The sequence below is a fragment of the Arachis stenosperma genome, chromosome 5, assembly GCF_014773155.1.
Source record: "Arachis stenosperma cultivar V10309 chromosome 5, arast.V10309.gnm1.PFL2, whole genome shotgun sequence".
Classification (NCBI taxonomy): domain Eukaryota; kingdom Viridiplantae; phylum Streptophyta; class Magnoliopsida; order Fabales; family Fabaceae; genus Arachis; species Arachis stenosperma.
Genome location: NC_080381.1, coordinates 102,398,149 through 102,424,919, shown reverse-complemented (window position 1 = coordinate 102,424,919; position 26,771 = coordinate 102,398,149). Strand labels below are relative to the sequence as shown.

Sequence of the window (26,771 nt, the reverse complement as noted above, 5' to 3'; positions counted from 1 at the left end):
AGAGACCTGACAGAGGTCCAATAAAGAGGATTACTAGAAATAACTTAAAAGCGACCGACATGAAAAAGTCGGCCCAAAGCTACAGCTTGGAACAACAAGAAAAAGTCGGACCAACAAAAGCTACAGCTTGCACCGACAAGAAGAAGTCGGACCAACGAAAACCACAGCTTGGACCGACAAGAAGTCGGACCAACAAAAGCTACAGCTTGGACCGACAAGAAGAAGTCGGACCAACGAAAACCACAGCTTGGACCGACAAGAAGTCGGACCAACGAAAGCTACAGCTCGTCGACACGAGAAATTGGACCAACGAAAAGCGTGCGCTAAAAGGGACATAGCTTTGCCCAAAAGGCCACAGCTCCATGACGAGGCTATCAAAATTGTTCAGACCAACTAAAAAAGGCAATGCCAAACTCGCACAAAATAAAACTACTCAAGATCGACCAAAATCAGGATGCTTGAGTACGACTTCCCCCAAAGAGAGCACGATCTCACGGAAAGATCGAACTCAAGCAGGGGCAAAGTCGTACAGGTCGACGTCAGCTAAGAAGAGGCGCAAGTACAATCTCAAAAAAGAACAAGCCAAAAGGTTAAGAAAAACCTTAAGGCTCAAAAGTGCTTAGCTAAAAGGGATACAACTCCACTCAAAAAGGCACAATCTCAAACAGGGCTACGTATGTCATCCGAGACTAAAAAGGTTCTATACAAAGAACACTAAAAAGTCATCAGACAAGTTACTAAGAGTCCGGATATCAAGCCGCAAGGATAACTTCACCAAAGCAGAGGGTTGTCAACACAAAAGCAAGGCGTGATCCAGAAAGCAAGGGTAGAAAACCCACACTTCTACTTAAAAGAGGACGGACTGTGAAGTACCAAACCTCTAGAAAATCTGCAAAAGATTGCAAATCAATGAAGAAACAAGCAAGACAGATGCTTGAGCACTACTTCCAAAGAGATCGAAGCTCTGAAAAGCACGATCTCATGGAAAGATCGAACTCAAGCAGGGGCACTGTTCATACCCTGGGTCAAGCTGTCCGACCCGGGATGTTTAGCGACAAGCCGACCGACCTCTTCAAGCCAAATGCCCGACCTCTTCAGGCCAAATGCCCGACCTCTTCTCAAAGAGCTCGGCTAAATGCCCGACCTCTTCTCAAAGAGCTCGGCTAAATGCCCGACCTCTTCTCAAAGAGCTCGGCCAACTCGCCAAAGGAGCCCAAAGCAGGCCCAAAACGAAGGAACGCAGCCCAATCTAAAGGCAGCCAAAGCCCAGAAAGATAAAGGCGGTTCCGTTGAAGATAAGCTGACCTCACCCAAAGATAAGATAAAAATAAGATAAGATAACTAACTTATCTTATCTAAGAAGGTCACTTCTCACCATTATAAATACACTGGAGCACCCAGGTATAACTCAGACTCTGATTCTACACGATATCTGCTTGGACCCATGCTAACTTAAGCATCGGAGTGTCATTGCAGGTACAACCACCAACCACTCTGCATGTCAAGCTCGGGTCCCTGAACCCCCACCTCGGGCATCTCCAGACGACCGAGCTACACGTTTCAGGTAACCCCCGGAACAACTATTATATTCTAAATTTGTTGTTTTAACTCAAAACAGAACCACATTCACATCCAATTAGTGATTCCATATTTTTAATTCTAATATTTCTAATTAAAGGGGTATTTGTAATTTCCCTCATATAGTTAATAGAGTATTATAAACCAACATAGCAACATCATAATTCTACCAAAAAGTCACACAAAGGTGAAAAGAAAGTATTTAACAGATTACATGGCATGCAAATATTTTACAAAAGCAGCAAACAATGTAATCCCCAAAATCTTTTATCCAATCCACCAAATTAGTCAACACCTGCAATAGAAAGAAAAATAAATTATCAAATAAAAGTTAGTGACTTAGTGGCAGAAAAAGATTTTTCATAGAATTGAATTAAAAAATGCATGGTTTGAAACAATTAGACAATACTAATAAAATACCAGGCATCATATTAATTGAATCCACTTTATCTTTATAATGTTCTTTGTCACTTTCATTTTGACACTCAAATTCAGCATCTACAATTTAAAGTTAGTTAGTAGAAAACTAAATAAATACAATATGCAAGTCATTCATTATTTATTGCCAATAGAAGTCAACAAAAAAAATTAAAAAGTAAATTACCATCATCTTCAAATCCATGTATCCAATTACGAGCACAAATAAAAGCTTGCACATTCTTATCCAAAATATAATTTCTATACTTATTTAGGACATGTGCACCAATGGAAAAGGTTGATTCTGAAGCTACCGTAGTTATTGGAATACTAAGCACATCACAAGCCATGGAAGCTAAATCAGAAAAGCGATGGGCTTGAGACCTCCAATGTGGCAAGACATCCGTTTTAGAGTACATATCAAGAGTTGACTCTTCCAAATAGATATCTAAAGAAGACTTTCTTTGTGAAGCATTAGTTTGAAAATTTATATTTCTCAACTCCTACAATATTCAAAAAAAATAATAAAATAATTAAGAAAGCAACATATTGATAGAAACATATAAAAGAAAATTATATTAACATAATGCAAAACAAAGATAAAACTTACATCAGGCACATCCACTACTAGAAAAGTAGTTATTACAGAGGGATATTTCTGACGGATTTTATCCCACGGAAATACAGACGGAATTACAGAGGGATTTTTTGTCGAAAAACAAAAAAAATGAATTAGCATAAATTATAGACGGAAAAAGAAATCCGTCGATAATTCCGTCGGAAAAATTAATTTTTTTCCGTGAAAAATAGTTACAGACGGAAAATCTGTCTGTAATTAAATGGACAAAACTCTGCATTTTATTAAATTATTACAGACGGAAAATCCGTCTGTAATTTAAAATTTTCCGTCGGAAATATTTGATATTTTAGGTTTATGATGGTTGGGGTTATGTTTATCCACGAGCTCCATTCATTCACAGCACACAAATCAAACCTAGCATTCCCCACAGCGCCACCACCGACGAGCTTCTTCTTCTCCTTTCCTCACCCACAGCGCCACCGCCGGCCACTCTAACCGCCGCAGCTACTTTCTCCTTCTTCTCCTCTTCTTTAAACACTGAACCAGTAGAATACAGCCCCTGTGTCTCTCGTTCGCAGAACAAAGCAAGCTCAAGCTCCACCACCGCCGCGCCTCTCTCTCCTTTTATCCCCTTCAGTTCTGGCTCGCATACCTTCGCAGAAGCCCTAGATCCATGGCGACCAAAATCAGTTCCACCGTCAGCCGCGGTTCCACCTCTCTCTTGCCCCCTGTTCGAATCGATATGGTGCGTGAACTAGGGTTTTGGTTTTGTGGCAGTGGTTGCTCATCGTATTGGCAGCATTATATTTTTCCCAGACTTCAACTCAAAATTCATATGATTTTTTTTGCTTATCGTAATCGCTGTGCTTTCTCATTTCTTATTGTGATCTATGTGCTTTTTCAGTTTCTTTTTTAGTTACTAATTCAAACTTTTGATTGAGGACCATGATTGGTTTGAATCTGAATTATAATTGTTTACAATATTTTGTCAGCATTAGTTTGGGAGGGAACTTGACAATGGTGGATCTTCCTGGTATAACTAGGGTTCCTGTTCATGGCCAACCTGAAAATATCTATGATCAGATCAAGGATATTATCATGGAGTATATTAGGCCTGAAGAGAGCATTATTCTGAATGTTCTTTCTGCTACCGTTGATTTTACTACTTGTGAATCCATAAGAATGTCTCGGTCTGTGGATAAAACTGGTTTGAGAACCTTGGCTGTTGTAACAAAGGCCGATAAGTCTCCTGAAGGCTTGTTGGAGAAGGTAACTGCTGATGATGTTAACTGGTTTGAGTCTCATCCAATGCTTTCAAAGATTGACAAATCCATTGTTGGTGTTCCTGTTCTGGCACAAAGGCTAGTTCAAGTTCAAGGCATGATCATCTCCAAAACTCCGCCCGAAATTGTGAAGAAAATCAATGAGAAGCTGACTTACAAGCTGACTTAATTTCACCAAGATGCTCAACCAGAACTTCTCCCTCAATCACAGGTACCTCTTCATATCTTTAAGCTGACTTCAAATTAAATTATGCAAAAATATTTATCTAATTTGTTTATTTGGTTCTTGGTTGGAATCTGATTGCGACCAACATTTCAATGGGGCCTACTGAGATCCCTTCTCAGTCAACGGAGACTATTAAGATTCCTACCGCTAACTATGAGTTTGGTGCAACCTTCATTGATCATCCCAAGGTGCTTTCCCCCCTCTGATTTTGCTTAGTTTCGTTTCGTTGTTGTAAGTTCCAACACTCATTGACGATGATATATTGTGCTTGGTTTAGTTGATGCTGTTGGGGAGAATATTGACTGATGGAAGGCTCAATGCAAGAGTCAAGTGCGACGTCTCTGAAAATCTCACTCTTAAAGCCAGTGCTCAGGTATTTATGCTCCTTTTCTATTATAAGGGAAATGCCACAATTTTTCTGTTGTTTATGAGCCTTTGATATTCTGCTACACAATTTCAGAGGAGTCTCAATGCACAACATAAACAGTCGTCTTAACATGATGAACAAAAACAGAGAGATATCCCTTTGTGGACTGAAAATGAGGGCTGTTCAGCTTTCAACAGATCACAGCACAAGTATTGAAGAGGTGTGTTTCCTTCTTTTTTTTAGAAAAAAAATGTTTTTGTTGATCAATGAAGTAAATAACAAATGGTATTTATTTTGAGAAGGTAAGGAATTATGGTCACATCTTGAAATTCTGAAATGTGATCCACTAGACATACATTAGTTATTGAATTGCGTTCTACTACTTGGTGCTTGCATGTGTATGTGTGAGTTGTTTGGAATTTGAATAATTTTGTTTATGTTTCAGTTTTTTCTGTCTCATTGGCTTTTATTCACATTTCATCATCATAATATTTTTTACTATCCCCTTTTTGTGAGCAATGTCTGCATATTTTCAACTCATTGACAACTCAGATGTTGATCAAGTTGTTGTGCCTGATGTCAGTTTCCCTCTTCTCCATTTATCTCCCTCTCCTTTACTTGCACACGCCATTACTAAATTATGTTTCTTTTCTTTTCGTGCATTCAACTCAAAATTCATATGATTTTATGTGTTCTATTTATTATTAATGCTTTATTTGAACTATATCTAGGTCATTGAGTATATTCATTTCTTACAATTGAAGGTGCATAAGTATGAAGGTTCATTCCAAGGATGGAACCACGAGCCAGAAAAACTGATGCCGTGGGTAAATAACATACGAACTGCTCTTATATGGTGTGAAGGATTTTAATTTTTGACCATGGTTGTTTGTTTTCCAGTGGATAGAGTCATTAGTATCATATAGGCAGTTTAATGCATATGCTTCTGAATTCAGAAATAACCATAATGATCGTCACATCTTTTATCCAAAAACTGATTTTCAATTCTTCATTCAACATAACGCAGAGGAATAATGACAAGCCAGCAGAGAGTTTTGAAGCTTGTGGCACAAATAGCGGGTCAGGTCCATCGCCAACCTTGCTCTTTGCTTCAAAGATTGATGAGAAAAATATCACTCTCTCCCCACCAATTACTGGAAGTTCTCAGAAACTAGAACCTGGCTTGAACACAGCAACTCCCTTCAAGAACATGGATCATCCTCCTGGAATAACAAACAACACTTTTCCAATTCCTATTTCTTCATCGCCAAACTTCTTCCCTCCTAGAAAAAGCATTGGTCTAGGCGAAATGCCTCACGTCACACATAGACTTCCATCTGATGCTGGGAATGGCATATACCAACCTTCAGTGGAGTGTCAGACTGTGACTGCTACTAATGAAAAGTTGAAAGAGAAAGAGCTCGCTATTGAAGGTGGTGCCATTAGCACCTCAAGTGTATACTCAAAAGGGTGAGTATTTACATTATTATTTGATTGTGTTCATGGATAGAGATTGGATGACTGTATAAACCTTCAACCACAGCTAAAATTACACTTGAATCTGGCACGGGACCAAATAAATGATTAGTAAGAGTTATGTTTTACAACCATAATTTGGACTTATTTTATGTCTGTTATATGATGAAATTTTCTACTAACATGCTGCATAATTGTGGGAAAGAAGTGTATAATTTCACTTTGATGTGGTGCTGCATTTTTTTTATATAATATATTAAAGGAAGTATGTTGAACATGGGCCAGGTTGTTGGATACACTTACACATGAACTACAGAGTTCGGGAGTGGATTTGTCACAGGCTAGCATCTCAGTGCAAATTGAGCTTCGTAAGCAAGAAAACATTATCAGACCAACTATGCCAATGTCAATGTATGGCATTAAGGTAAAGCTCACTCTCCAGTTCCCCTTTCCATTTTCTAATTTGAGTTCCATACTTCCATATCTCTAATTTGTTAATGATTTTTCTGTCTAGGGCGATGAAGTTCCTTCTAACAAAATAGAACACATAATAATAAAGCATTAATAATATTAGTTGAGCATAGTGAGTGAAGTGATACATGCCATTTATATGAATCATCATGATAAAATTCAGTACCATACTCTTTAGACACTTGATCTATTAAGTGAATATGACATAAATGAAGCTACACCATTTATTGAGTGGAGTATTAAGTGGATATTGATTTGAAATTATTGTGTGTAGTTATGTACACATCGAAATTGACATAATACATTTTAAAGTATGTTAAAAACAAGTTTTTTGATGCAGCTGTGCTACTTTAAGTTGTGATCAAAACTTCACGTCTTGAGTGCCTTTAATGACTTCTATGATTGATGTAGGGAAGTTTTGCTTGCAAATGTAAAGGTTGCAATCATTGGAGGAGGATTGATGGGCTCTGGAATTCAAACAGCCAAAGGTACTAACTTTAGTTTCTTTTTTCTTTTATTTTTCATGGATCTTTATATTATTATGTTTATACTGATTTTCTTACTCTGTCTCCTCTATACAGAGTGCCCGAAATCTGGATGGGTATCAATAGAAATCAACATTGATACTGTAGAACGTACACAATTATTGTCAAGTTTCTTATTCACCATTCATTTGACACTTGAGAGATTGTTGTATCTGAGGTCTAAATTGATCTGGAGATTTTGGAGTTTTTCAATTTCTGTTTTAGTATGGAAAATAACACAGCTTTTAGTATAGTTGATAGTTTTAGTATGGTTGAATAATACATTGAGGATTATAGTTGATGTATCAATACATTGTGTTTGTATTTTGAATTATATTGACTTGTTTGTTTATTATAGTACTTTTCTTTCAGTTTGATAATACAATGAATTTGTTTATTTTTGAAATATTATAAATATTTGAATACAAATTAGATAAAAATTTGTATTAAATTTATATTTATTTTATATGAAAACAAGTTTATTTTATAATTGAAAAAATAAAAAAAATTCTATTTTACCTTACTGACGGATTTACAGACGAATTTTCTGTCTGTAATCAGAGTGTGAGATGATTTTCCAAGGTTCAAATTACAGACGGAAAATCCGTCGGAAAATCTGTCTGTAATTACAGACGCAAAATCCGTCTGAAAATCCGTCTGTAATTACAGACGGAAAATCCGTCGGAAAATCCATCTGTAATTACAGACGGGAAATCCGTCTGAAAATCCGACTGTAATTACAGACGAAAAATCCGTCGGAAAATCCGTCTGTAATTACAGACGGAAAATCCATCAGAAAGTTCATCGCCTTTGGGAAATGGATAGAAAATTTACAGAGGGAAAATCCGTCGGTAACTGATAAAAATCTGTCTGTAATTTTCCGACGGAAAAAAAATCCGTCGGTAAATAATTTCCGACGGGGCTTTTACAGAGGGACAAAATCCGTCGGTAATTTCGTCGGTAACCAAAAGTCCGTCTGTAATAAAGAATAAATCCGTCTGTAAATTTGTTTGTATTAATCAATTTTCTAGTTGTGATCAAATGAAAGTGAATCATCTTCTCTAGAAGTTGGAATTTTTATTTGACCACCATAAGCATTAGAAGAGGCATTATGTGACAAAGTTTTTAAATATGCTTCAAACAACAAATACAGCTTTTTCTTGATGGTGGTCAATTTCTCATTAGCAGTACATGGATCCACTTTATTCAAACAATATTCCAAAACATGAAATTTCATTCGAGGATCAAGAATAGCCCCTAAAGAGAGAATTATGGAATAATCGCTCCAACACTTATCAAATTTGGCTTTCATTGGTTGCACCATTTTTCTTATGACCTCATCCTCACTAATGGAGAATTCTTTCAGCAAACATTCAATCCTCCAAATTTGCATAAAATATAAATTTGAAGTAGGATAAGATTGACCAGACATCAAGGTAGTAATTTTACAAAATGGATTTAGAAATTTACAGATTTCTCTTCCTCTTTTCCACTCTTCTTCCGATGGACAATCTCTGAAATTGTTATCCTTCAAAGAGAGTCTAACAAAATCACGCTCGCATCTCAAAGCACTCTCCAACATCAAGAAAGTAGAATTCCATCTAGTAGGCATATCTAAGTTCACTCTAATGTCAGAAATTTCAAGTGACTTAAGAACATCTCTAAATTGGATAGCCCGTGCCTCCGATGCTCTCACATACTTGATACTCTCTCTAATATTATGAAAAGTAGAACTAGCAACCTTCAACCCATCTTGAACTATCAAGTTTAAGATATGAGCATAACACCTCACATGAAAAAAGTCCCCATTACACAATAACCCATCACTTAAAAGGAGGTTTCGCTTGAGTAAAGTTTGCATGCTATCATTAGATGAAGCATTGTCTAAGGTTATTGAAAATATTTTCTTCTCTATTCCCTATTCAGATAATAACTCAAGCACTTTATTTGCTAATTGATGTCCCGTATGTGGAGGGGGCAAGTGAGAAAATGAGAGTATCTTAGAATTTAATTTCCATCATGAATCAACATAATGGGCAGTCAAAGTCATATAACCCTCTGTTGTGCATGAAGTCCATAGATCAGTAGTTAAACATATCCTACTTCGAAGTTTCCCTAACTGACATTTTAACTTTTCTTTTTCAGCAATATAAAGTTTAAAAATATCAGCTACAGTAGTGTTTCGAGAAAACATCTTAGCATCAGGATTCAAGTACTTAAAAACATCCCTAATTCTTCTATACTCAACAAATGAGAAAGGCAAATCATGTTCTATGATTGCTATTGCAATTTTTTCACGAAAAACTATAGGATCAACTTGTCTAGCCCTTAACCTCCCAGCTTCATCAAGCATCATTTTTCCCAAATTATGAAATTTGGGAAGTTCACGACACACAGGGATATGTCGTCTCAATGTAGAGGTACCATGAGTACTATCCCCACCTTTGTATTCTTTTCCACATCCTTTACATTTGCACCTTGTTTTTCCATCTTCCCCAACTATTTTTATAAATCTATCCCAGACATTAGATGTAGTTAACCGTTTTCTCTTTTTATCATTTGACCCATCAATAGCAGCAGGTGGAATACTTACAAGAGGTGTCGCTTGAGTTACTTCCGGCGAGACATTGTCGTCAACAAGATCATCAAAGTCATCATCAGATTCTGAGTCTGAGTCCAAAAAAATTTGTTCTACCTCAACATTTGGATCAACAATATCTCTTGCATAGTCATCCATAACTCCAAATTAAATCACTAACAAAAGATAAAAATACAAAATCAGATTAATCCTTATTATAACCCAAAATAACCCAGAACAAAACAGAATACATAAATAATTGATGTTAGTGTCATATTATTCATCTAAATGTTAAGAACCTAAGATTTGTGATATTTTATTATTAAGACAAGAAAATAATCTTACGATAGTTGGCTGAAAATTGATGAGTGTGATGACTGAAGAAGGATGAACACATGCATAAATAATAAATTTGTAAAGTTGTGGTGCTGTGCAGAAGAAAAGAATTAGGGATTTATGCTATTTTAGTGTGCTTTCTCTTTTTCCTTTGAATGTTTGCTCACTTGCTGTGTGCCTGTGTACAAGAAACGAAGATTGAAGAATTAGGGATTTACTGATTTAGCATTTAGGGCATATGGTGATATGGATTATTGGATTATGGGCTGATGGGCATATGGGTTATGGGATTTTTCTTTTCCCTTTCATCCCTTGACCTTTGTACGTTACAATTTTTAGTGACTAGTGAGTGTTAGAGAGAGTTTTTTTTTTTTATTTTGTACTCTTAGTCTTATATTGTATATGGGTTGGGTTTTATTTTGGGCTGGGTTTAAGGGTTTTTTTATCTTGCATAATATTGGACAATTGGTCTTTTTGTTATTTTTGTACGGGTCGGGTTTTTTTTTCAATGATGCTTGAATTTAAAATTTTGATTTAAAAAAAAATTTATGCGGGCCCCCGTTTAGCCCGCGGGCTAGCCCATTTAACCCGCAATTTTTTTTGGGCTAATCGGGCTCAGCCCGTTTAGCCCGAAATTTAAATGGGCCTAAATTAGAGGCAAAAGCCCACCCATTTAATTGGGTAAACGGGCCAGCCCGATGGGCTTGGCCCATTTTGACGGCCCTAGGCATGACACTCACAAAGTGACTTCAGCAAGGTTTGAACCCATGAAGAAAAGAAAAGCGCACTACACCAAGGCAAACAACTAAAGGGCGCTGCGTTGGCTTTAATAACCGAGCGCTATTAGAGTGAACAAGGGAGCTCCCAAAATGGCCTCACTAAGGCTCGAAATGGAGGCATAAGGAAAGCAAAAAGGGCGCTGCGTTATAATTGTTCATTGAGCGCTATACTTGCAAGGAAATTGCACACAAGGAAGCCTGGGACGAGCTAAAATTGAGTTCTGTGCTGCCTTAGTTAACCGAGCACTCTCCTGGAAGGTTCCCACACACCAAACCAATTGAACCAAGGCCATCCGGATCCACTCTTCCTCAAATCCAAAGTAAGCAAAGTCCATCAACATAATCCAAAGGCACAAGAAATAGTTAGATTAGGAATTTCATTTTGTAATTTGTTTTTAATTTCATTTTCATTTTACATTTTGTAAAAAGCCTATAAAAAGGCATCTGTTTCACTTTGAAAGGGAGGCTGGCTCCACTAGGGAGTAGTAGGAGTAGAGAGCTCTCTCTTTTAATTTTTCTTTTTTGAAATTGAAGAATTGAAGATCAAATCTAAGTTTTGCTTTCTGTTCCGAGGGTTACCTGAAACTGTAGGCCGATCTCGGACGAGATCTTCTGTGTTGGTCGGAGCCGACGTGTCCAACAGGTGTGTAGCAGCCGGAGCTGGTGTGTCCGACTTGTGGAACTGAGAATGCTGCTGATCCCTTGTCACCGAAGGGTGGGGGGTACCTACAAGGGACTCCGATGCTTAAGTTAGCAAGGGTATTAAACAGGTATTGAGTAGAATCAGAGTATGAGTTATACCTGGGTGCTCCAGTGTATTTATAATGGTGAGATGTGGCCTTCTTGTGGATAAGATAAGTTAGTTATCTTATCTTATCTTTAAGTGAGGTCATCTTTATCTTTGAGGGAACTGCCCTTCTCTCTGTAGGCTTGGGCCGCCTTAGTATTTGGGACGTGTTCCTCTTATTTGGGCCCTTTGTTTGGGCCTTCCTGTGACTTGTCCGAGCTCTTTGTGAATAGGTCGGGTTGTCCTGACCTGAAGAGGTCGGTCGCTTTGTCTGTAGAACATCCCGAGTCGGACAGCTCGACCCAGGGTATGAACAGTGCCCCTGCTTGAGCTCGGTTTTTCTGTTGAGGTCAAATTTTTTGACTTCGATCCTTTCATGATGAAGCCGAACTCAAGCATTTTGTCGATTTCTTCTTTTTTGTAGAATCCTTTGAATGTAGAACGTTTTCTTCTAAAGGCGCGCGTTTTTATATCAGCGCTTTACTTTGGGAACGTGAAAGGGTTTAGTACCTTCATTAATTGGTATTAATTGCCCCGTTTTCTCCTGGCTTTTATTTTGAATCTCTCAATCAAAAAACGGTTTCTCTTCTTTCACTTCTTCTCCGTAACTCCTCCCTTTACTTTCTCATTTTCTGTTTCTTGCCCAGAGTTTTGTAGTTTCTTTTTTGTGACGTCTGTTCTGCTATTGCGTTTTTGGGAAGAGGGTTGATTCCACATTTTCTTCTTCTGTCTTTGCATTCTCCCACTTCGAGGGGGTAGCTTTGTTGCTTCTGCTCTTCAGCTTTCTTCGAGGTTTTCTTCTATTCTCCAGGTTAGTCCCATTTCGTGTTTCCTCGTTTATTTCTGATTTTGCGATGGGGTTTTCCTTTTTTGGAGAAAGTTTGGATCTTTCTGTTTTTATCGTGCTTTGACTCTGTTGCATGCTATGGTTTTTTCTCTTTTTCGGTGCGAATCATTTTGTTTTGCTTGAATCTTTTTCTTTTGCAGTTTTGCCGCTGTTTCTGTTTGTGCTTTGGATGATGATCTTTGCTTTGATTTTGAAAAGCTTGTGCCTTTGCTGTTTTTTCCTTTGGTCTTTTTGGTGTTCTAATGGACTGTAGCGGTAGTGTTGGTAAACTGTAGGAGCAATGCTTTTTCTGATAAAACTGTTAGAAGGGTGGATTTCCTGCGTTTTTTTGCTTCCTTTGCTTTCTTTTCTGGACTTTATTCTGATGAGTGCCGAGATGTAGATTTGTAGAAATAATTTTGAGGACCTTCTTGTTTACTGCCCCCAAGGGATGCTCCAAGACTTCTTCTCTTGAGTCTTGGGGTTTTTTCCCTTTTTTGGTCAATCCGTCCTTTGAGATGTTTTGACCCGTGTCCGAGATGTTTTTAAGTAATCCACTCTTCTTTTCTTTTTTGTAGGATTTAGTTGGTCTCATGTCTTCCCGAAATAACGTTGTAGAGATGCCTTCCCAGGTTCCTGCGGGTATGGCCGATTGGGTGGACTCCATGGTTCTCCTGTGTGTCTCGCTGGCTGATTCTGAGTTTTGTGCTCAACTTAGGTAGTTTCATAGTGTCTGTAGCAATTCTGGTGATGAGAAGAACTATGAACTTGTCCCTCCTTCTTCTGACGAGAGAGTCTGTTTTTCAACTCGGGTTGTTGATGGCCGCCCCTTCTTTTATGTTTATGACTTTTTCTTTGGTCCGCTGGGTATTACTCTTCCTTTTACTCAATTTGAAACCGACCTGTTATGGTCTTGTAATATTGCCCCCTCTCAACTTCACCCTAATTCCTGGGGTTTTATAAAGATTTTTCAATCGTTGTGCAATGGTTTTGGTATCCCTGCTTCCCAATCTCTCTTTTTCTATCTGTTTGTTTTGACTAAGCCCGGAGTGGTAAAAAAGAAGGCAGCTTGGGTCTCCTTCCGCTCTACCCAAGGAAAGAAGGTCTTTTCCATGTTTGACGAGTCATTATGTGATTTTAAAAACTACTTTTTCAAGGTCCGAGCTGTTGAAGGAGCTCGGCCCTTTTTTCTGGACGAAAATGATGAGCCTGCCTTTTCACTGGAATGGCAAAAGGATGTGAGGGTCTCCAGGTACTCTTGGGACATGTTGGATGAGGCTGAGCGGGCCTTTGTGACTGTTTTGGAAGAGCGCTGGGGTCAGCCTCCCCATCTTGATACAAAGAGATTTCTAACCAACCCTTCTCTTCTTCAAACTGAACTGGGTATCTTTGCTATCTGTTTATGTTTACTTGTAGCTGTATTTCCGACTTGTTCATTTTGTAGCTTGACTTCTGTTTTATTTTGCAGAGGCAATGAAAAATAACGAATCCATGAAGGCTTTTAAGAGGGCGCAGAAGGCGACTGCTGCCAGGAACATTACCGCCAAGGCGGCTGGGGAGGGGTCCTCCCAAGTGCGCGAGAAGCCACCAGTGCCGAGCTCCCTGGTGCACGAATTTGCAATCCGTACAACTAACCAGCAAGTGCACTGGGTCGTCCAAGTAATACCTTACGTGAGTAAGGGTCGATCCCACGGAGATTATTGGTTTGAAGCAAGCTATGTTTATTTTATTAATCTTAGACAGGATACCAATAAAGTTCTTTAGCCTCGTATAACGTAAAAAGGGCATAAAATAAATAGTTGTTACTTGTTGTGCAGTAATTGGGAATATGTTGGAGTTTTGGAGATGCTTTTGTCCTTTGAACTTCAACTCTTCCTTGAAATCCTTCAACACACGCAAGGCTCCTTCCATGGCAAGCTCTACGTAGGGTGTCACCGTTGTCAATGGTTACTTTCCATCCTCTCAGTGAAAACGTTCCTATACTCTGTCACAGTACGGCTAATCATCTGTCGGTTCTCAATCAGGTTGGAGTAGAATCCATTGATTCTTTTGCGTCTGTCACTAACGCCCAGCCTTCAGGAGTTTGAAGCTCGTCACAGTCATTCAATCCCAGAGTCCTACTCGGAATACCACAGACAAGGTTTAGACTTTCTGAATTCTCATGAATGCCGCCATCAATCCGGCTTATACCACGAAGATTCTGATTAAGGAATCTAAGAGATACTCATTCAATCTGATGTAGAACGGAGGTGGTTGTCAGGCACACGTTCATGGATTGAGGAAGGTGATGAGTGTCACAGATCATCACCTTCTCCATAATTAAGCGCGAATGAACATCTTAGATAAGAACAAGCGTGTTTGAATGGAAAACAAAGGAATTGTATTAATTCATCGAGACGCTGCAGAGCTCCTCACCCCCAACAATGGAGTTTAGAGACTCATGCCGTCAAAAAGTATGTAATTCAGATCTGAAAATGTCATGAGGTACAGAATAATTCTCTAAAAGTTGTTTAAATAGTAAACTAGTATCCTAGGTTTACAGAATATGAGTAAACTAAGATAATTGGTGCAGAAATCCACTTCTGGGGCCCACTTGGTGTGTGCTGGGGCTGAGACTAAAGCTATCCACGAGTAGAGGCTTTTCTTGGAGTTAAACTCCAAGTTATGACGTGTTTTGGGCATTCAACTTCGGATCATGACGTTTTTCTGGCGTTTAACTCCAGACAGCTGCATGTACTTGACGTTCAACGCCAAGTTACGTCGTCTATCTTCACGCAAAGTATGGACTATTATATATTGCTGGAAAGCCCTGGATGTCTACTTTTCAACGCCGTTGAGAGCGCGCCAATTGGACTCCTGTAGCTCCAGAAAATCCATTTCGAGTGCAGGGAAGTCAGGATCCAACAGCATCAGCAGTCCTTTTTCAGCCTAGGTTAGATTTCTGCTCAGCTTTCTCAATTTCAGCCAGAAAATACCTGAAATCACAGAAAAATACACACACTCATAGTAAAGTCCAGAAATATGATTTTTGCTTAAAAACTAATAAAATTCTATTAAAAACTAATTAAAACATACTAAAATCTACATGAAATTACCCCCAAAAAGTGTATAAAATATCCGCTCATCACAACACCAAACTTAAACTGTTGCTTGTCCTCAAGCAACTAGACAAATAAAGTAGGATGAGAGAAATTGAGAAGTAATAATATTTAAGAGTTTTAAATGGAGCTCAGATTCTTCTTAGATGAGCGGGGCTTGTAGCTTTTTGTTTCTGAACAGTTTTGGCATCTCCCTTTATCCTTTGAATTTCAGAATGATTGGCGTCCATAGGAACTCAGAATTCAGATAGTATTATTGATTTTCTTAGTGTAGTATGTTGATTCTTGAACACAGTTATTTATGAGTCTTGGCCGTGGCCCTAAGCACTTTGTTTTCCAGTATTACCACCAGATACATAAATGCCACAGACACATGACTAGGTGAACCTTTTTCAGATTGTGACTTAGCTTTGCTAGAGTCCCCAGTCAGAGGTGTCTAGAGCTCTTGAGCACACTCTGTTTGCCTTGGATCACGACTTTAACCACTCAGTCTCAAGTTTGTAACTTGGACCTGCATGCCACAAGCACATGGTTAGGGACAGCTTGGTTTAGCCGCTTAGGCCTGGAACTATTTCCTTAGACCCTCCTATCCACTGATGCTCAAAGCCTTGGATCCTTTTCACCCTTGCCTTTTGGTTTTAAGGGCTCGTGGCTTTTTCTATTGCTCCTTCTTCTTTTTTTTTTCTTTTTTTTTGACTGCTTTTTCTTGCTTCAAGAATCAATTTCATGATTTTTCAGATCATCAATAATATTTTTCGTGTTCCTCATTCTTTCAGGAGCCAAAATTCATCAAATTCAAAGTACAAGTTATGCACTGTTCAAGCATTTATTCAGAGAACAAAAAGTATTGCCACCACACATAATTAATTATAATTTTTATTATTAAGAACTCGAAAAATATAGATTACTTCTTTATTCTAAAAAAAAAATCTACTACTTTATTCATGCCTGATGATGATGAGAAAAATAAATTATAGCTTAATTGGAAATAAAATCAAAATAGACATACTAATTACTACTACTAAATATCTCCTAAGGTAAATTTCTATAATAGTACTATCACTAAGTTAAAGCAAAAAAATTGGAACTCAGCAACCTGTTGTTTTGAGGAGTAGATGTTCCTCTAATCTGTGGGGTGCTTTTCAAGGATTAATTTTTGGCGCTTTAGCTCCCTTAGATCACGCCCTTGCTCTTCCTGTTCCTTAAGCAGTTTGCAAAGCATGCTACTTTGATTGTTCTGTTCTTCCTTTATTTGGTCCATAGCTTCTTGCAATTTGGAAATAGAAGCCTCAAGATGTTCCCAATATTCGAATTGAGGCAGTTCTGGGAGGGCTTCCTGTGCTCTCCTCTTGGCTGAATCATCTTGTTGCTGTTGTCTGAGCATTGATATTCCAGTAATTGGCTTTTCAACTGGAATATATTCTGTTATTCCCATCTTCACTCCGGCATCTTTGCAGAGCATAGAAATTAAGCTTGGATAGGCCAATTTGGCGTCCTTGGAATTCCTGTTTGCTATTTTGTATAGCTCACATGAGATCAGTTGATGGACTTCTACCTCTTTTCCCAACATGATGCAGTGAATCATGACAGCTCTTTTGATGGTAACTTCAGAACGGTTGCTGGTGGGCAATATGGAACGCCCAATGAAATCTAGCCAGCCTCTGGCTACTGGTTTTAGATCTTCTCTTTTGAGTTGAATTGGGGTGCCAGTGGTGCTGGTGGTCCACCTGGCTTCAGGGATGCATATATCCTCTAGGATCTTGTCTAGACCTTTATTTACCCACATCATTCTCCTGTTAAAGGAGTCTGGGTCATCTTTCAGTTGAGGAATCTTAAATATCTCCCTGATCTTGTCAGGATGGGTATGAACAATCTTTCCTCTGACTAAGGTCCGATGGTCATAGAGAGCAGCTCCGATTATTCTTTGCCTGTTTGTCTGCCATAGATTAGCATAGAACTCCTGAACCATGTTCCTTCCCACTTTCGTTTCAGGATTGGTCAGAATTTCCCAATTCCTGATTCGAATTTGCTCTTGAATCTCTTGATATTCATCTTCTTTCAGATCAAATTTGACTTCCGGGATCACTGATCCGTGACTCATTATTTTGTAGTAATGGTCTGAATGTTCTTTAGTTAAGAACTTCCCTTGATTCCAAAGTGGCTTTGGAGTACTCTCTTTCTTGCCTCTTGGGGTGGGTTATTTTCCTTTAGGAGCCATGATCTTAATGAGTATGTTTTTGTGATCACGGATAACCACACCAAACTTAGAGTTTTGCTTGTCCTCAAGCAAAAGAGAAGAAAGAAGAGGGATAGGAGGAGAGCAAGTGTTGCAAGGTGATGATGAGTGGGGGCGCCGAACTCAATATATAGGGAGGGGGTGGGAAATTTCGAAAATAAGAAAAGAATAAGATAGAAGATATGATTTAAAAAAAAGATAGATATGATAAGAAAAAGATATAGTTTAAAAAAGAGAAAGATATGAATAATAATAAAAAAGATAAATCTGAATTTTTAATTTTGAAAAAGAATTTAAAAAGATGATTGAGTTTTAAAAACAAACTTAAAAGAGTTGGATTGGATTAGAAAACAATTTGTTTTTATGGATTAAGATATATTTGAAATTTTTGAAAAAGGAATTTTAGAAATTAGGGTTCTTAAAAAAAAACTAATTTGATTTGAAGGATGACATTTTAAAACATGTTGATGCAAGAAATTATGAATTGAAACATAAAAAAGTTAGAAAATTTGTAAAAAAAATGAATTTTACCATCCTGGCGTTAAACGCCCAAACGATGCATGTTTTGGGCGTTTAACGCCCACATGCTGCTGCTCCTGGGCGTTCAACGCCCAGCTGATGCTTCTTTCTGGCGTTGAACGCCAGGAAGTCCTTTGTCACTGGGCATTTTTCTGAACGCTCAGGATGCTGACAATCTGGCGTTAAACGCCCAGAAGGTGCTTCTTTCTGGCGTTCAACGCCCAGAAGATGCTCCTTTCTGGCGTTTAACGCCCAGATGGCTACCCTTACTGGCGTTGAACGCCCAGTGGGTGCTTCTTTTGGGCGTTCAACGCCCAAAATGTTTCTTACTGGCTTTTTCGCGCCAGTGAGCTTCCAAATTTTCCTGTAACTCTGTGAATTCAGTCAATTGCTATTTTTACCCTTTGAAGATACTTGGACACATACCTGTAAAAAAAGGAAATTTATTTAATTAGTAAATAAACTCTGTAAATGGCTGGGTTGCCTCCCAGCAAGCGCTTCTTTATTGTCTTTAGCTGGACTACCACTGAGCTCTAAGTAAGTCTCAGTTTTGAGCATTCTTGCTCAAAATTGCCCTCAAGATAATGTTTTACTCTTTGTCCATTAACAATGAACTTTTTGTTAGAGTCATTATCCTGAAGCTCTATGTATCCATATGGTGATACGTTTGTAATGACATATGGACCTCTCCACCGGGATTTTAATTTCCCGGGGAATAATTTGAGCCTAGAATTAAATAGCAGAACTTTCTGCCCCGGCTCAAAGACTCTGGATGACAGTTTCTTATCATGCCATCTTTTTGCTTTCTCTTTGTAAATCTTTGCATTCTCGAAAGCATTGAGTCTAAATTCCTCTAGCTCATTTAACTGGAGCAATCGTTTTTCTCCAGCTAACTTGGCATCAAGGTTTAGGATTCTAGTTGCCCAATAGGCCTTGTGTTCCAGTTCCACTGGCAAGTGACATGCCTTTCCATACACAAGCTGGTATGGAGAGGTCCCTATAGGGGTCTTGAATGCCGTTCTGTATGCCCACAGAGCATCATCCAAGCTTCTTGCCCAATCCCTTCTACGGTTAATTACAGTCCGTTCCAGGATTCTTTTGAGTTCTCTATTTGAGACTTCAGCTTGCCCATTAGTTTGTGGATGATATGGAGTAGTGGTGCGCGAAATTGTGAACAATACTTTTCACAACTCTCATAATCCCCGGTCATGAACTCCAAAAACTTGGTAATTCAATTCCATGGCATTACACAACTTCGCACAACTAACCAGCAAGTGCACTGGGTCGTCCAAGTAATACCTTACGTGAGTAAGGGTCGATCCCACGGAGATTGTTGGTATGAAGCAAGCTATGGTCACCTTGTAAATCTTAGTCAGGCAGACTCATATGAATATGGTGATGAACGAAAATAACATAAAGATAAAGATAGAGATACTTATGTAATTCATTGGTAGGAACTTCAGATAAGCGCATGAAGATGCCTTCCCTTCCGTCTCTCTGCTTTCCTACTGTCTTCATCCAATCCTTCTTACTCCTTTCCATGGCAAGCTCGTGTAGGGTTTCACCGTTGTCAATGGCTACCTCCCATCCTCTCAGTGAAAACGATTGCATATGCTCTGTCACAGCACGCGGAATTCAGCTGTCGGTTCTCGGTCAGGCCGGAATAATATCCATCGATACTTTTGCGTCTGTCACTAACGCCCCGCCTGCTAGGAGTTTGAAGCACGTCACAGTCATTCAATCATTGAATCCTACTCAATATACCACAGACAAGGTTTAGACCTTCCGGATTCTCTTGAATGCCGCCATCAGGTCCTGCCTATACCACGAAGATTCCGATTAAAGAATCAAGAGTGGTTGTCAGTCACTTTGTTCATAAGTGAGAATGATGATGAGCGTCACATAATCATCACATTCATCATGTTCTTGGGTGCAAATGAATATCTTGGACAAGGAACAAGCGGAATTGAATAGAAGAACAATAGTAATTGCATTAATACTCGAGGTACAGCAGAGCTCCACACCTTAATCTATGGTGTGTAGAAACTCCACCATTGAAAATACATAAGAACAAAAGTGATCATTGGTTTCGGCCCCAGAGAGGGAACCAGAAGAACCAAGATGAAAATACAATAGTAAAAGGTCCTATATATAGAGAACTAGTAGCCTAGGGTGTACAGAGATGAGTAAATGACATAAAAATCCACTTCCGGGCCCACTTGGTGTGTGCTTGGGCTGAGCAATGAAGCAATTTCGTGTAGAGACTCTTCTTGGAGTTAAACACCAGCTTTTATGCCAGTTTGGGCGTTTAACTCCCATTTAGGTGCCAGTTCCGGCGTTTAACGCTGGGATTTCTTGAGGTGACTTTGAACGCCGGTTTGGGCCATCAAATCTTGGGCAAAGTATGGACTATCATATATGGCTGGAAAGCCCAGGATGTCTACTTTCCAACGCCGTTGAGAGCGCGCCAATTGGGCTTCTGTAGCTCCAGAAAATCCACTTCAAGTGCAGGGAGGTCAGAATCCAACAGCATCTGCAGTCCTTTTTAGTCTCTGAATCAGATTTTTGCTCAGATCCCTCAATTTCAGCCAGAAAATACCTGAAATCACAGAAAAACACACAAACTCATAGTAAAGTCCAGAAAAGTGAATTTTAGCTAAAAACTAATAAAAATATACTAAAAACTAACTAGATCATATCAAAAACATACTAAAAACAATGCCAAAAAGTATACAAATTATCCGCTCATCACAACACCAAACTTAAATTGTTGCTTGTCCTCAAGCAACTGAAAATCAAATAAGATAAAAAGAAGAGAATATACTATAGACTCCAAATTATCAATGAAACTTAGCTCCAAATTAGATGAGCGGGACTAGTAGCTTTTTGCCTCCGAACAGTTTTGGCATCTCACTTTATCCTTTGAAATTCAGAATGATTGGCTTCTTTAGGAACTCAGAATCCAGATAGTGTTATTGATTCTCCTAGTTAAGTATGATGATTCTTGAACACAGCTACTTATTGAGTCTTGGCCGTGGCCCAAAGCACTCTGTCTTCCAGTATTACCACCGGATACATACATGCCACAGACACATAATTGGGTGAACCTTTTCAGATTGTGACTCAGCTTTGCTAAAGTCCCCAATTAGAGGTGTCCAGGGTTCTTAAGCACACTCTTTTTGCCTTGGATCACAACTTTATTTCTTTCTTTTTCTTTCTTTTTCTCTTTCATTTTTCTCCTTCTTTTTTTTTCACTGCTTTTTCTTGCTTCAAGAATCATTTTTATGATTTTTCAGATCCTCAGTAACATGTCTCCTTTTTCATCATTCTTTCAAGAGCCAACAATTTTAACATTCATGAACAACAAATTCAAAAGACATATGCACTGTTTAAGCATACATTCAGAGAACAAAAGCATTGCCACCACATCAAACTAATTAAGCTAGTTTTAAAGATGAATTCGAAATCCTGTACTTCTTGTTCTTTTGTGATAAAAACAGTTTTCATTTAAGAAAGGTGATGGATTCATAGGACATTCATAACTTTAAGGCATAGATACTAAGACACTAATGATCATAAGACACAAACATGGATAAACATAAGCATAAATTTTCAAAAAACAGAAAATAAAGAACAAGGAGATTAAAGAACGGGTCCACCTTAGTGATGGCGGCTTGTTCTTCCTCTTGAAGGTCTTATGGAGTGCTTAAGCTCCTCAATATCTCTTCCTTGCCTTTGTTGCTCCTTTCTCATGATTCTTTGATCTTCTCTAATTTCATGGAGGAGAATGGAGTGTTCTTGGTGCTCCACCCTTAGTTGTCCCATGTTGGAACTCAATTCTCCTAGGGAGGTGTTCAGTTGCTCCCAATAGTCTTGTAGAGGAAAGTGCATCCCTTGAGGTATCTCAGGGATTTCATGATGAGTGGGGTCTCTTGTTTGCTCCCCTCTTGAATCAAGAATTTCATTGAACGCCCTCTTCATAAATGTCTATGAGGACTTGGTCCAACCTTTGATCAAAGTTGACCCTTCTTCATGGCCACAACTTCATAGAAGTGGTCTTGATGCACCCTTGAGATGAATCTCTCCATCTCCCATGACTCGGAGGAGGAGGCTTTTGCCTTCCCTTTCCTCTTTCTAGAGGTTTCTCCGGCCTTGAATGCCATAAATGGTTATGGAAAAACAAAAAGCAATGCTTTTACCACACCAAACTTAAAAGGTTTGCTCGTCCTCGAGCAAAAGAAGAAAGAAGAGAGCAGAAGAAGAAGAAATGGAGGAGATGGAGGTGGCTTTGTGTTCGGCCAAAGAGGTGTTGAGGTGATTGGTGAATGGGTGAAGAAAAGAGAGAGTGGTGGGGTTGGTGGGGATCCTGTGGGGTCCACAGATCCTGAGGTGTCAAGGAAAAGTCATCCCTGCACCAAATGGCATTCAAAAACACGTTTTGAGCCAATTCTGGCGTTAAACGCCGGGCTGGTGCCCTTTCCTGGCGTTTAATGCCAGGTTCTTACCCTTTTCTGGCGTTTAACGCCAGTCTGGTGCCCCTTTCTGGCGTTAAACGCCCAGAATGGTGCCAGACTGGGCGTTAAACGCCCAACAGCTAACATTACTGGCGTTTAAACGCCAGTATGTGCGTCGTCCAGAGTGTGCTATTTTTCTTCCTGTTTTTCATTCTGTTTTTGCTTTTTTCATTGATTTTGTGACTTCTTATGATCATCAACCTACAAAAAAGATAAAATAACAAAAGGAAATAGTTAATTATAAAACATTGGGTTGCCTCCCAACAAGCGCTTCTTTAATGTCATTAGCTTGACAGAGGACTCTCATGGAGCCTCACAAAAGATCAGAGCAATGTTTGAACCTCCCAACACCAAACTTAGAGTTTGAATGTGGGGGTTCAACACCAAACTTAGAGTTTGGTTGTGGCCTCCCAACACCAAACTTAGAGTTTGACTGTGGGGGCTCTGTTTGGCTCTGTTTTGAGAGAAGCTCTTCATGCTTCCTCTCCATGATGACAGAGGGATATCCTTGAGCTCTAAACACAAAGGATTCTTCATTCACTTGAATGATCAGTTCGCCTCTATCAACATCAATTACAGCCTTTGCTGTGGCTAGGAAGGGTCTGCCAAGGATGATGGTTTCATCCATGCACTTCCCAGTCTCTAGGACTATGAAATCAGCAGGGATGTAATGGTTTTCAATTTTCACCAAAACATCCTCTACAAGTCCATGAGCTTGTTTTCTTGAGTTGTCTGCCATCTCTAATGAGATTCTTGCAGCTTGTACCTCAAAGATCCCTAGCTTCTCCATTACAGAGAGAGGCATGAGGTTTACACTTGGCCCTAAGTCACACAGAGCCTTCTTGAAGGTCATGGTGCCTATGGTACAAGGTATTGAAAACTTCCCAGGATCTTGTCTCTTTTGAGGTAATTTCTGCCTAGACAAGTCATCCAGTTCTTTGGTGAGCAAAGGAGGTTCATTCTCCCAAGTCTCATTTCCAAATAACTTGTCATTTAGCTTCATGATTGCTCCAAGGTATTTAGCAACTTGCTCTTCAGTGACATACTCATCCTCTTCAGAGGAAGAATACTCATCAGAGCTCATGAAAGGCAGAAGTAAGTCCAATGGAATCTCTATGGTCTCATTTTGAGCCTCAGATTCCCATGGTTCCTCATTGGGGAACTCTATGGAAGTCAGTGCACGCCCATTGAGGCTTTCCTCAGTGGCGTCCACCTCCTCTCTTTCCTCTCCAAATTCGGCCATGGTTATGGCTTTGCACTCTCCTTTTGGATTTTCTTCTGTATTACTTGGAAGAGTACTAGGAGGGAGTTCAGTAATTTTCTTGCTCAGCTGTCCCACTTGTGCCTCCAAGTTCCTAATGGAGGACCTTGTTTCAGTCATTAAACTTTGAGTGGTTTTGATTAGATCAGAGACCATGGTTGCTAAGTCAGAGGGGTTCTGTTTAGCATTCTCTGTCTGTTGCTGAGAAGATGATGGAAAAGGCTCGCCATTGCTAAACCTGTTTCTTCCACCATTATTGTTGTTGAAACCTTGTTGAGGTCTCTCTTGATTCTTCCATGAGAAATTTGGGTAATTTCTCCATGAAGAATTGTAGGTGTTTCCATAGGGTACTCCTAGGTAATTCACCTCTTCCATTGAAGGGTTCTCAGGATCATAAGCTTCTTCTTCAGATGAAGCATCCTTAGTACTGCTTGGTGCATTTTGCATTCCAGACAGACTTTGAGAAATCAAATTGATTTGTTGAGTCAATATTTTATTCTGAGCCAAAATGGCATTCAGAGTATCAATCTCAAGAACTCCTTTCTTCTGACTTGTCCCATTGTTCACAGGATTCCTTTCAGAAGTGTACATGAATTGGTTATTTGCAACCATTTCAATTAGCTCTTGAGCCTCTGTAGGCGTCTTCTTCAGATGAAGAGATCCTCCAGCAGAGCTATCCAAAGACATCTTGGATAGTTCAGAGAGACCATCATAGAAAATACCCATGATGCTCCATTCAGAAAGCATGTCTGAAGGACATTTTCTGATTAATTGTTTGTATCTTTCCCAAGCTTCATAGAGGGATTCTCCATCCTTCTGTCTGAAGGTTTGGACTTCCACTCTAAGCTTACTCAATTTTTGAGGTGGAAAGAACTTTGCCAAGAAGGCATTGACTAGCTTTTCCCAAGGGTCCAGGCTTTCTTTAGGTTAAGAGTCCAACCATATTCTAGCTCTGTCTCTTACAGCAAAAGGGAATAGCATCAGTCTGTAGACCTCAGGGTCAACCCCATTAGTCTTGACTATGTCACAGATTTGCAAGAATTCAGCTAAAAACTGATGAGGATCTTCCAATGGAAGTCCATGGAACATGCAATTCTGTTGCATTAGAGAAACTAATTGAGGCTTAAGCTCAAAGTTGTTTGCTCCAATGGCAGGGATAGAGATGCTTCTCCCATAGAAGTCGGGAGTAGGTGCAGTAAAGTCACCCAGCACCTTCCTTGCATTGTTGGCATTGTTGTTTTCGGCTGCCATGTGTTCTTCTTCTTTGAAGAATTCGGTCAGGTCCTCTAAAGAGAGTTGTGCTTTGGCTTCTCTTAGCTTTCTCTTCAAGGTCCTTTCAGGTTCAGGGTCAGCTTCAACAAGAATGCCTTTGTCTTTGTTCCTGCTCATATGAAAGAGAAGAGAACAAGAAAATGTGGAATCCTCTATGTCACAGTATAGAGATTCCTTGAGGTGTCAGAGGAAAAAAATAGAAGGCAGAAGTAGAAAATTTGAACTCATCTAAGGAGATAGAGTTCGAATTTTGCATTAAGAAGTAGTGTTAGTCATAAATAGAAGGATGTGAGAAGAGAGGAAGAAGTTTTCGAAAATTAAGTTAAAAGATTTTGAAAACATTTTGAAAAACACTTAATTGATTTTCGAAAATAAGAGTGGAAAAGATATCAAGTGATTTTTGAAAAAGATTTTGAAATTAGAAATCAAAAAGATGTGATTAAAAAGATTTGATTGAAAAGTTATGGTTTTAAAGAGATATGATTGAAAAGATATGATTTGAAAACAATTTTAAAAAGATTTGATTTTAAAAATTAATGACTTGCCTAACAAGAAAAGATATGATTCAAACATTAAACCTTTCTCAACAGAAAAGGCAACATACTTGAAATGTTGAATCAAATCATTAATTGATAGCAAATATCTTTGAAAAAGGAAAGAAATTGATTTTGAAAACATTTGATTGAAAAGATATGATTTGAAAACTATTTTAAAAAGATTTGATTTTTAAAAATTAGTAACTTGGCTATCAAGAAAAGATATGATTCAAACATTAAACCTTTCTCAACAAAAAAGGCAACATACTTGAAATGTTGAGTCAAATCATTAATTGATAGTAAGTATCTTTGAAAAAGGAAAGAAATTGATTTTGAAAATATTTGATTAAAAAGATTTGATTTGAAAAAGATTTGATTTTGAAAAACTTTGAAAACTTGAAAAAAATTTGATTTGAAAACAAAATTCTCCCCCTTGTGCCATCCTGGCGTTAAACGCCCAGAATGGTGCACATTCTGGCGTTTAACGCCCAAAACTATACCCTTTTGGGCGTTAAACGCCCAACCAGGTACCCTGGCTGGCGTTTAAACGCCAGTCTGTCCTTCTTCACTGGGCATTTTTGAATGCCCAGCTTTTTCTGTGTGATTCCTCTGCAGTATGTTCTGAATCTTCAATTCTCTGTATTATTGACTTGAAAAGACACAAATTAAAAATATTTTTGGATTTTTAATAATAAGGAATAATCAAAATGCAACTAAAATCAAATAATAATGCATGCAAGACACCAAACTTAGCAGTTTGTATACCATTGACACTAACAAAATGAGAATGCAACACTCAAGTCAATAGAATTCAAAGATCAAAACAAGGAAATCATCAAGAACAACTTGAAGATCAATGAGGACACATGCATGAATGCAATAAGAATAGAAACATGCAATTGACACTAAACTTAAGATGAGACTCTAGACTCAAACAAAAAATATTTTTGGATTTTATGATTTTGTAATTTTTTTTTGGGTTTTTCGAAAATTAAGTGAAAAGGAAAATAAATGTATCAAAATTCTTAATGAGAATTCCAGGAATCATGCAATGTTAGTCTAAAGCTTTAGTCTAAAGGAATTAGACATGGCCGGCCAAGCTTCAGC

At 38.7% G+C, this 26,771-nt stretch overlaps 2 protein-coding genes and 1 non-coding gene across 3 annotated transcripts; 2 read left to right on the top strand and 1 right to left on the bottom strand.

Moving 5' to 3' along the window:
* Positions 1–4,969: 4,969 nt before the first annotated feature.
* LOC130981013 (transcription factor BIM2-like) lies at positions 4,970–7,299 on the top strand. The gene is made up of 7 exons (XM_057904653.1): positions 4,970–5,029; positions 5,183–5,278; positions 5,479–5,921; positions 6,213–6,338; positions 6,810–6,886; positions 6,980–7,033; positions 7,295–7,299. The coding sequence occupies exons 1-7, from the start codon at positions 4,970–4,972 to the stop codon at positions 7,297–7,299; spliced, it is 861 nt and encodes a 286-aa protein (XP_057760636.1).
* A 650-nt stretch (positions 7,300–7,949) lies between these two features.
* On the bottom strand, positions 7,950–8,783 carry LOC130981012 (zinc finger BED domain-containing protein RICESLEEPER 3-like). Its single transcript, XM_057904652.1, has one exon. It carries the CDS (start codon positions 8,781–8,783, stop codon positions 7,950–7,952), a length of 834 nt encoding a protein of 277 aa, XP_057760635.1.
* Positions 8,784–24,597: 15,814 nt separating this feature from the next.
* LOC130983514 (small nucleolar RNA R71) lies at positions 24,598–24,705 on the top strand. Its single transcript, XR_009087499.1, has one exon. It is a non-coding gene; the product is annotated as a small nucleolar RNA R71 (small nucleolar RNA).
* Positions 24,706–26,771: the final 2,066 nt, after the last annotated feature.